The sequence below is a fragment of the Pteropus alecto genome, unplaced genomic scaffold (genome assembly GCF_000325575.1).
Source record: "Pteropus alecto unplaced genomic scaffold, ASM32557v1 scaffold14, whole genome shotgun sequence".
NCBI classification, from domain to species: domain Eukaryota; kingdom Metazoa; phylum Chordata; class Mammalia; order Chiroptera; family Pteropodidae; genus Pteropus; species Pteropus alecto.
Genome location: NW_006436810.1, coordinates 7,393,801 through 7,405,372, shown reverse-complemented (window position 1 = coordinate 7,405,372; position 11,572 = coordinate 7,393,801). Strand labels below are relative to the sequence as shown.

The 11,572-nt window shown below is 46.5% G+C and overlaps 1 protein-coding gene and 1 pseudogene across 1 annotated transcript in view; both read left to right on the top strand.

The window, feature by feature from the left end:
• Positions 1 to 750: 750 nt before the first annotated feature.
• Positions 751 to 11,572, top strand: part of CCBE1 (collagen and calcium binding EGF domains 1) — a 188,105-nt gene continuing 177,283 nt past the window's right edge. The window contains exons 1-2 of the mRNA XM_015590791.2: positions 751 to 1,219; positions 1,704 to 1,784. Coding sequence (XP_015446277.1) covers positions 1,089 to 1,219; positions 1,704 to 1,784 — 212 coding nt within the window. The 5' untranslated portion in view covers positions 751 to 1,088. The remainder of the gene's footprint in view (positions 1,220 to 1,703; positions 1,785 to 11,572) is intronic.
• On the top strand, positions 11,021 to 11,140 carry LOC112481362 (annotated as a pseudogene).

Here is an 11,572-nt window from a genome sequence, read left to right as displayed (position 1 = left end):
GGCATTACAACCTTCTGTCTGGGGCACGTTTATGTCACGAGTTTCTCCTTAACGGGCACGGGACTCCAAATGTGCAAGGAAGTGTTAAGATGCAGACATACCCGAATTGCGGTTGCCCCCCACCCCCAGAGGAGCTGATTTACGGCCCCCAGCGTGGGTTTTCGCGCAATCCATAAACACCACTGTGTTAACTAGCCGGGGGCGGGGAACGGGTGATTAAGGGCCTCCCTCAGGGTCTCATCTGACCTTCCAGGAGTTTTCAGCTCTCGTGTGGGGGGTGGGGGGGCATCCGTAACAGCATTAAAGCCACCCAGGGTAAAAGAATTAAAACCCCCCAGGAAGAAGCACTGAGAGCTTTTACTTGCCTCAACCTCCAGTTGGGAAGAAGCTAGCTGCTTTGTTAACACGTGAAGCCACCGGAGGACTTTTTTTCTAAGGGACTTTCATGAAGACAGGCGAAGCTCTAGAAATTGCGCCATGTCAGGTGTGAAAGGCAGCTGGGGGAGAGCCGCTGGTAGCCTTTCCACTCCTCCCTCCCTTGCTCCGCTAAGAGAAAACTGGCCTGACCCTGGTCCTTAGAAAACGACTGACAACAGGAAGGAAGCGTATTAACCCCTCTGCTCCCCCCTCTTTTTTCCCCGGGTGAGAGCCGACTCCTCCTCCTCTTGGTCGTGCGACCCTGGTGTAAAGTGCGAGCACCCGCCTGCTTTCCGCACCCTGCCCTCCGCTCCCAGCCCAGGAAGAGGCGAGAGGGAGGGTGCAGCCCAAAGCCGAGTCCGGCAAGTCCGTCCACTCGGCGTGACCATCCCCGGGCGAGACGCCCTGGATCCCGCGACTCTCGCGCCGGCGGGCACCGCGGGTGCCGCGTTCACCTGCTGGGCTGCGGAGTTTGCAGTCTGCACCGCTCGCTGCTCCTAGCCTGGTCCCCCAGCCGCGCAACACCCCGCGTCCCTGTGCCTCGCGCAGGTGGTGCAAACGCCCCGGCTCTCCGGCGCCCCCTGCCGGGGAGAGGGACGGCGGCCGCGGAGGAGCCGCGCGCAGGGCGGGGAGCGGGCTCCGGCGCCGGGAAGAAGTCGGGAGCGTCCCTGATGGTGCCGCCGTCTCCGAGCCGGGGAGGAGCGGCGAGGGGGCAGCTGGGCAAGAGCCTGGGTCCGCTGCTGCTGCTCTTGGCGCTGGGGCACACGTGGAGCTACCGAGAGGACCCTGAGGACAGCGACAGGTAAACGCCGGCAGCCTCTGGTGCGCTCTCGGCCCTCGGGGTGCAGGCGGTGTCCCCACCTCCGCAGCGACCCTCAGGCCCTCGCTGCGCCAGGCACGGGCTGGGCGCTCGACTGGCCTGGGCGACATTAAACGTCTCCTGGGTCACCGCTTCGGCGCCCTCAGCCTGGGGTCCCCTCAACCGTGATACTCCTGCCCCGCATCCTGCTGTCCCCCGGTGCCCGGCTTCTTCGGCTCCTTGCTCTGGGGCTGGGTTCTCTCGGCTGGACCCTCGGCTGGACCCTCGGCTGGACCCTCGCCTGGCCTGCCCCTGCCCCGAGCCCTCTCGGTGTCCGCGCTCGGGGACCAGAGCCGGCTTGGCTCTCCTGGACGCGGACTCCCGCAGCCTCGCGCACTCAGGATCCCAGAGCGCGCGCTGGCCTCCGCTCCCCCGCGGAGAATCAGCGACTGTGACTCTCCACCTTTTTTCTTTCTTTCTATTGTAGAGAAGTCTGCTCAGAAAACAAAATCGCCACGACTAAATACCCGTGTCTGAAGGCTTCGGGTGAGCTCACCACGTGTTTCAGGTAAGCCTCGGGGCTCTGCTGAGTCACCAGGGCGCACCGCGGCAGGTGGGAAGGCGGCGCCTCAAAGGTGTTTGGAGGCGCGCCCGGGGACCAGGGGGCCACGGTGCTGCCGGGACCTGCTGGGTGAGCTCTCCGAGGTGCAAACCTTTGTGTGTGTGGTTTCTGGGCCAGGGCAACGACGACGGCAACCCCGCGTGTGCACCTAGAGTTTGTGTCCTGAGGTCGGGTGGCTGTTTCCTGCTCCCTGGAATACTTGGCATGGAGGAGGTCGGAGGGGAAGAGAGCGAAAATTTACAAGCAAAGTGGATCGGATTGTGGGTGTAAACAGCAAGGCACAGTAAAGACGAATGGCTGCTGTTGCGTTTTTTGTTTTTTTGTTTTTTTGTTTTTTTGGAAATACAACGTGAACTAGTGAATACTTGGCCCTCGGCTGTCTGTTGACCTTGTGCAGGGACAGAGTGTAACACTGTCACGGTCTCTGGGCAGAAGGTTGGCGGGAGCATGGCCGACTGTTGATATGGTTGTGTTGAGTGCAAGCAAGCGTCAATATTGAGCCACAAGGAGAAAAAGAACAGTCTCTTTGAAAATACTGTCCATAGATCACTTGAGTGTTCGTTCAATCAGTCGCCTGGGTGCTCCTTAAAACTGAGCCTGGATAGAGCTGGGAATCTAGTTTGGAAAATGCTCTCCAGGTGGTTCTGATTCTCAACAAAAAGTAGAACCACTGTTCTCTGCGAGCCTTTTGGAGGTGAGTGTTGGTATGCTTTTTTTTTTCACCACTGAGTCTTGGCTTCTGTTCCAGTGCTTTCACTGGATGCAGGAGGCATGCACCCATAAGCATTTATTAGTCGCCTGATTTTAAAAGGTTCTGTGTAGGGTACTGGGATCTCACACTCATACCAGACTCCGTCTGTCTTTGGGAACGATGCACTGTTTGGGGTGCCAAGATAAATACTGGGTTGTACTAGGTAACACTGCAACCCCCACAGGTGAAGTTGAAAGAAAAGGACGTTTACTATTCATAATGTAGCAGATGAATCAACTGTAATGCTTTCAGCTACAGGGAGTGTTATTTCACATTCTCAGAGGTTCAGGTGTAAGTCGCTCCAGGGCTGGTCACTTTAGCGATGCAAAGGCACCATTAGCTATGGCGCGTACCGTGCTTTAAAATCTGTCACTGGCAGTGGAATGTTGACAACCATTTAGATGAATCAGAAGTCACTCCTCGGGAAGGGCTGCCTTCCCTGGGATGTGGGCTGTGAACACTGAACAAAATGGGTGAGGGTTAGAGGAGGGGTAGGGGGATATGTGCAACAGGCAGGTAAAGACTGAAGGAGTTAGCTGGGTAAACAATGTCACCCAGCTGGCGAAATGACCTGGTGGTGCTGGCACCAGGATTGCTTGCCTGGTCTCAGCCCTGTGTTTCATCCACACGACCAGTTTTTCTTAGGACGCATCGTTTTTCTACCATTGCAGAATAAGCCTCTAATTTAAAAAGTGTCCCTGAGATGGTTTACAGGCAGGTAAAGACTGAAGGAGTTAGCTGGGTAAGAAATGTCACCCAGCTGGCAAAATGACCTGGTGGTGCTGGCACCAGGATTGCTCGCCTGGTCTCAGCCCTGCGTTTCATCCACATGACCAGTTTTTCTTAGGACGCATCGTTTTTCTATCATTGCAGAATAAAGCCTCTAATTTAACGTGGAAAGTGTCCCTGAGATGGTTCGCTCACTTGTTCAGTCCCTGAAGGTCAGGCTGCACGTAAATCAGTGACAGTTACAGAATGCATGTCCAATTTTTAGGAGCAGAGGGAAGGCTGATTAGTGTTCTAAGCTGATTTCATTTGTTATGCTGTTACTGCTGTTTTTCTTCCAGACCTTTAAGACAGCACTCTTTCACACCGAGACTCTAAATGAGACACTAGCAGTGTTTTGATGTGTCTTCACTAACAGCTATCTAAAGAAACAGCTTATGAGCACGGACAAAAAAAAGGTATCTTATATCACAGAGAACAGTAAAGAACTTTGTTTTAGGAAGTGGGAGGAATGGGAAAGGATGTTTTCAACTGCAGAAAATGGAAATGGTCCCTGTGAATATGAAGTGATTTGGTTAAGTGACTTCTTCATAGGAGTCAAGAGTTCTGTGTGCACTCCATTGGTTTTAAGCTATTATCATAATTTACTAATTAAAGTTGGCAGTTGAAACCCAAGAATGGGGGAATGCTATGTGCTCCTTGGTTTGTGAATTATAGTTGTCCTGGCCCTGCGGACATCTTGCTACTTCCAGACAGTGTGGTCTGGAAAGCAGCTGCAGGAGCATCCTCTGGGAACTTTGTTAAAGTCCTGGGCACCTCCCCAGACCTCCTGAATCCCCCTGATTCAGGGTTAATGAGATGTGCATTAAAGCTGGAGAAACTCTGCTGTAGAAACCAGGGTTCCCTACCTGGGTCACAGTGCAGACCCATTTAGACGGGTCTTCGGAGGCACGTGGAGGCCTTTGCAGACGGAGCGAGTAGTTAGCCCTTCTACCATGTTAACCTTGAACCAGACCAAGAACCAGTTTTCAGGGAAAGTGGACTCTTCAGTCTTTGATGATCTTTTACGTAGAGTCCCACTATTTACCTAATGTTTTTGATGGATGGCTTTAGCATAAGACAACTCCAGAAGTCACTTCTGAACTTGTTGAAAGTGATTTTTTAAAAGCGATTTAAAAAAAAATCATTGATATGGAAGGTGGATTTAAAACTACAATGAGTACGGTAGATGTAGTAAACCTGAACTGCCATTATACCTAGAAAGATATGGACACCTAAGTGACGTGGAGAAGTTGGGTTCAGAATAACCTTTGTTCTGGACCCTCCCACCACCTTTGTACACTTCTGCTTTTACATGGTTTGACCTAAGCAATACCTTTCCACTTCAGCCTTTTATAGGATATGTTAAAGAATGACAATTTAAGGACTTTGTGTTTAGCACCGTTTAATGTACGTTATTTTATCTAACTCTCAAAGCCACGCTCTAGGATTTGTATCACCTCGACTTTACAGAGGAGAGAACTCAAACTCAGAGGGGTTCAGAGAACTTGCCCAGGGTCACAAAGGTAATGCAGGTGAGAGCCAAGATTCAAACCCAGGTTTGTCTGACATCAAAGTCTGGGCCCTCTCATCATCCTGGAGGTGCCTACATATGAGGTCGAACTTTGCAGATCCTGCGAGCTAAGAAGACCATAGATTCAGATGACTATCAGTTCAAAAGACAATTTGATAGAAAACTCTCAACATCCATCAGGACCAGTGTTTTTTTAATGAATTATCACCCTCTAGATCTGTCTTAAACAATTGACTTCATATCATATTATACATAAAATTGGTTCATACATATATATCTTTCCTTGTAGGATTTTATCTTAATCACAGGGTCTATGTCTCTAGAGGCTTTCTACCCCAATATACATCGTGGGTACTTGTACCCAAAGTTTAATATTCGTTTGAATGAATGCCAATGACAGCGTATGGAGCTTAAAGTACAAATTTGCTCAGCATTATAATCTGACGTAGGGCATACTCTTTTGCCAGTAGTTAAGATTTTAGAGTTGATATGTGATTTATCTGATGCTGAATTTATTATAGCCAAACCAAGCATATAAAGTTATCATGGCATTTACCCCTTTTGTGGCTATTAAAGCTTTTCCCCGCAAGTTGAGTTTCCTTTTATCTCCCAAAACAATGTAGTTTGAACAAAAGGTTTATATTTACTTTTTTTTATTGGGTCTCATATCAATAAAATGAGATGTTAAAAGGCTTTTAAAAAAAAGAACACATGTATAGGAAATGTCAATAAAAGCAATTTTTATTGAGTGAGGCTCTGTCTAATAAACATTCTACTTAACTTTTTCCCTCTATTAAGGATTTATTGAGCATTTACTATGAGCTTAAAATAGTCTTAGAAAATGAGCATAGAAGAATTAGCTATAATCCCTGGTTTTAGTCAGTTTACAGACTTGATTTTTACACTAAGGCCTTTGAATCTGTAACCAATACAGAATGGTACATGATTGAGTTCAAAGTCATGTAGTTTGTACTGCACATCAGTGACAGGGAAGAGAGAGGCAGCTAGGAATGGTGTTACGGGTAAGAGAGATTTAACTTTGTTTTTCAACAAGTCTCTTTAGTGTTAGATGTTTAAGTTGCATTAGCTATGATGTTCAGCCTTGCGATTGATGCCTCCAAGTGGGAGCCTGAAGGTGCCCCTAGGCTGTATTTTCCGGTCCTTGGTGTCTCACCAGGCACTGCTTTTGCTCACAATCGTGTTCCCATGGGAAGTAATGACACAGGGATGGAAAAATTCCCACTTTGAGATAATACAACAGTGTTGCCAAGTCCTATTAAAACTTGGAAATTAGTGCGACATTTCTGCAAATGTGTTTACTTGGAGTTTGGAGAACAAGGAGGGCAGTTAATTATAGCAGCATCACCAGATTGAGAACACCCATCTAGCTAAGGCTGCATCAGGGGAAAGACTGGAGAATGTACCATCTGCTAGGTCGCTGAGTTCTACAGAGGGCTCTGATAATGTCAGACATGCACAGTAATAGAAATTCTGCCTGGGTTTGAATCCCGGCTCTATTTATTTTATGACTTTGAACAGTTTCTTAATCTCTGTGCTTTAGTTATATCCTCTAAAGTGAGGATCGTATTAGTACTGGAGTTAGAGGGTTACTGTGAAGATTAAATGAGTTGATTCACATGGGAAGTGCTTGACTATTACCTCTCGTGATCACTACTGCATGATGAGTGCACGTAGTAGATGCTCAGTGGACATTTGTTGAGTTTGGAGCTTTTTGGTAGACATTTTTGAAGGTGCAAATTCAGACCACAGCCAGAAACAGGGTGTTTATTTTACCAGTCACACATCAGTGTTTTTTAGATGCTTTCTCAAATGTAGGATAGCCTAGCCTGGGAATAAGTACAAAGAATATCTCTTTGCCTCCTGCCTCTGACCTAGCTACATGCTTTCTCAAATGTAGGATAGCCTAGCCTGGGAACAAGCTATTCAAGGTGCCCTTGTGACTATAAGAGCAGGCAGAGGCAGGTATAGCCACCCCATTTTAGAGGATCTTAGAGGTTGGCCCTTTGCCTGGGGTCATGAAGGAATCTTATTGGCAGAAGACTAGAAATCAGTGTCTTAGGTCCTCACCCAGTTCTGGTCTCTTTTCTGTTGCCTCCCTGTCCTGTGGCCAACATAGCTTAGGAAAGATGCTGAGGCTGGCTCTGTGAATAAGTGTTGGCTCATTTAGGGCATGAGATCCCCTTTTCAGAAAGCATTTGTATCTTAATCATCTATAATGTTGAAGAAAGTGGTACGAATGTTGTAAAAAAAAAAACAAAACATGAGACAGGTGAAGGTGGCTTTGTGCAGAGTTGACTAAATGACAGACATGTTGAAGGCAGCATCTATTTCTGTATGTTTGACCTCTCCCACTGGATGGTCAGCCCATTGAGGGCCAAGGCCAACTGTTCCTTCATCCATGACTATCCCCAGCGGCTGGCCCCATGCTTAGACAGTGCTACATATACATCCTTGAATGACTGAGTGAATGAATACATTAATGTTACAAGTAATGATGAGATTTTTTTTTTTAGGCGAGGCAACCCTTGGTTGACCTCACAGATTGCAAGGACCTTGTCATCTTACAATCCCTATTTTTATTGTTTTTATTTTTTACGCCTACAGCACCTGGTCTTCCTAGGTGGTCTACCATCTAAGTACTAACCAGGCCCGACCCTGCTTAGCTTCTGAGAGCAAACGGGGCTTGTTCAGGATAGCATGGCTGTAGACTAAGTAATGATGAGATTTGACTTAAATCTTTTAGGTCTTCCAGAATTTCTGTTGCTGTCTAAGTATGCCTCTTTTTCTAGTGGAGAGGTAGGAAGGCTTCTTTAAAAACCAGAGCTTACTTTCACCTCCGCAAGATGCTGCCATGGTTTGCACTGGTTCCCAGTTTGACCATCTTAACTTCACTGATGTGTTGTTACACAGTCGATTCTGGCAGCTCTAGCTAACTCTACAAACTTAATATTTTAAATGGCACCTGAAGGGAACGTGGGCGGTCCTGGCCAGAAATGATTGCCCTGTAGACACTGGCTTTGATGAGGAGATTACAGTTTTAAAGAGGCTCTCCCTCCCTCCCTACCTCCCACACCCTTATTTTTTAAAGCTGAAGAACAGGTGTCAGAGAACAGGGAAGGTGGAGGCCAAAGCTAGCCTCTGTATCACTTTTCACTCATTCTTAAAGAAACAACGCAAAGTGATAGGGGAAAAAAACTAACAATTGAATTTGCCACAAAAGGCTGTGCTTTCACTGGTATGTCCTTTGAGACTGGGTCCAGTTGCTACTCTCATTGTCTCTGAAGTTGTTGATGCCTGACTTCCTACGTTAACTTCACTTCATCTTTTCTAAGTGAAGCTGGGGTGGGTGTGCCCGGAAAAAGCAATTATGCTCTTTATTCTAGAATACTCTTATCTTCTCAGGAGAAAGCTTGCATTTCAATCAGTTTCTGTGTCAGTGCAGAGAGCTGGGCTCTTGAAACTTACTAGCCCCCTGCCCAGCAGGACCCACGCTGCTTTTGTGAGTTAGAGGGTCTGCCTGCACTGGGGGCTGGCAGAACATTCAAACAAAGATCTGTCTCCATTTTGTCTGTTTGTTACTTTTATTTGGGGGAATGAAAAGAGTAAACAGCTATAACATCTGCAGCTTCTCTTCTGCCAAGCTTGAGTCTTTCTTTTCCGTGAAGCCATTTACCAATTTTAAAGTTTTATCAACAATTTCCATTCATTCTACAAATACTTGTGAGCTTGCTGTGCACGAAGCACAGTTTCTAGGCACTTGGACTACATCTGCGAAGAGCAGCTAAACACACACACAAACAAAACCTCTGCTCACGAAATTTATGGATTTTAATTCAATTTATCCTTCAGAAAGGCATTCTGAGCCAGATGTCCTTTGGGACATTTTTGGCACACATCTAATTGTCACATTTTGGGAGTTAGAAGCTTGATATTTCCTGTGGTCCAGCTGCATCCTTTCAACAAAAGAAACTTCACAGCTTCAAGCAGGGACTTGAGAAGCCAGGGATGGTGGAAACCAACCTTTTTTTTCTGCAGAGGTGCTAGTGAGAAATTAGCAGTTGCCACAAGTTTCTTTTAAGCATTATTGGAATGTGAAAACATTACAGGGAATTTTAATTTTCCAGGGATGCGTCCTTTGAGATGGACAGTGGCATGAGAATTGGCCCAGTAGGGACAAATACCTTGGCCCAGTTCCCCTCGTATTTTTCCATCAGTAACTTTAAGCCGGGTGCTGGAGGAGGATGCACCTCCAACATTCTCTGATTCTCTGATATGTTTATGACAAGGTATCTGAACCTTCTGGGCAATTTGTTTTCATCCTGAAACACCTGCGTGTGAGGGGAGTGGTGTTACGATGTCTACATGTTCACCCCAAGCAAAGTAGTGCACCTTCTTTCCTGATTCAAGGTGTGAACAATGCCAGGCACTAGCAGAGGTGAGAGACCTTGGATGGGTATATAATAAGTTGCCTTCTTGTTCGGTGTGGTCAAACATGAGCTAGATCATCTTTCCATGCCCTTCATGGTCTCAGAAACTTGGAGCACATCCGTTCTCAGCCTTCGTATCCATTCTTAACCTCTTTCTCTTGGCCATTCCTGGGGAATGTTCTCTGTTGCTGCTGGGGTGAAGCCCCCCATTCTTAGACCTCTGAGAGTGGCAGGGGCAACTGTCAGCCTGAACCGGTGGGAAGTCAGGAGGGCCCTCTCTGTCTAGAATCTGGCTCTGGGAGTTTGGTGTAGAGAGCAGGAATTGGCAAAGTAGGGCCTATGGCATGTTTTTATACAACCTGTGATCTATGAATGCTTTTTACATTTTTAAAGGGTTGTAAAGCGTGCAACAGACTTTATTTGCCCTCCCTCCCCTCCAAACCTCAGATATTTACTCTCGGGCCGTTTGCCAGCCGCTAAAGAGCTATCTTAATACAAATACCCAGAGTTGGTCCATCTATATCTAACCTTGTCCACAGGTCTGAGAAAGAGGTGACTTTGGGGACACTTAGCTTCATTTTGGGGTCCTTTGTTTTCGTATTGCCTCATTTTGTTGTGTTTGGATCTCCTGGCCTGTACGTCTTTATTACTTGGTTTCCTGATCACCAGGAATCAATTTGAGTTATTGTTGAGCTAGAATTTTTTTTTTTCTGTCAACTTATCAGGATGTTTTTAAGAAGCTGGATTTTATTGCAGGCAGTTAAGTACTAACTGCTGCTCTTCTATAGGTCCCCAAGATAAGTTTTCCTTGCCAGATGAGCAAACTCTGGACTGCCTTGGCTGACCTCCCACCTTCCTTAATCCCTGACTTGCAAATTGCTCATCACATGCTCTGTCGACTCCAAGCCCCCTCTCCATAAACTTCTTATTAGTTTCGAATTTCTATAAGGGAGAACTTTTCACATTCAAAAATCAGATAATAGTCTATATTTTGGGAAACACATCCAGAAAAACACATTTTCAATTAAGGGTACTTTAAATCAGAGTTGCAACATTACATTTTTTCTTATATGGCTGAAAACTACCATACCGTTACAGTTTGTACTGTGTACAATGTATCAGTTATTAAACGTTTGAATTTAAGCTTGTGACTGTGCATAGACTTCATTTCTTTATAACTTTCCTCCTCCGATTCAAGCAGGCTTTGCCTAGTCACAATAACAGCCCTGTGATTCTGATCCTTCCACCTTTGCACGTATTGTATGCCCACTCCCTTAATCATTAAGCCTTAGGACATTGCGTTCCATTCATACATTTTAAGAGTTAATCCTCAGGTGTATTGATCATGAGAACAACAAGTTTTAATTAAACTAAGGATAACATCTTGGCTTCACGTGTATTTCAGCCCCAGACCCATCGAGGCAGAACAGGCCCAATGGCCACCTTCTCTTGCAGCCAAACAGAATGATACATGACCGATATCAGGACCTGATGCAATGATCAGCAGCCTCCTGCCCTAGCCCCGACCAATCAGTAATACCTCTGAGCCTCAACTCCCTTAGTTTCCATGACTGAGTCCTCCCCTATAAAACCCATCCCCGAGAGGCCATTGGCGAGCCAGGTCATTGAGCACTAGTGCACCTCTGTCTCTGGCACTTACAACTCTGTACAATAAGACTTTCTTGTCTACGGCCATGCTACCTTGAATATGCCCAATCCCGTCTGATCTCGAGAAGCTAAGCAGGGTCGGACCTGGTTAGTACTTGGATGGGAGACCACCTTGGAATACCAGGTGCTGTAGGCATTTGAAAAAAAAAAAAAAAGACTTTCCTGCAAAACCTGTACGTATCTCTTTGGACTTAGATGCACGCAGGCAGACGCGCTCCGATCCCAAACTCCAAACTGCCTTTTCATAATGCCCACGCTTGTTCCATACAGATCATGGAGACTATTACGTTAAATAGTGATGCCTTCTGACACTGAAAATGGGAAACAGTGGTGGAGAAGGAAAGAACTATTTAAAAGAAATACTCAGGAGAGAAGCTAATCCGTTAACGGTATTTTGGAGAAGAGGAAAGAAGGAAAATGTTAGAATGCGCCACTTGACATAGGAAGATAAAGGTGCTGTGGGGTGTAGCAGAAGAAAAATGTGGCTATAAAAATTTGATAAGGAAGAGAGAATCATCCTGTGGATATGAAGTTGGATGGAAAATGTCGAGGGAGCGTCTGATCTTGG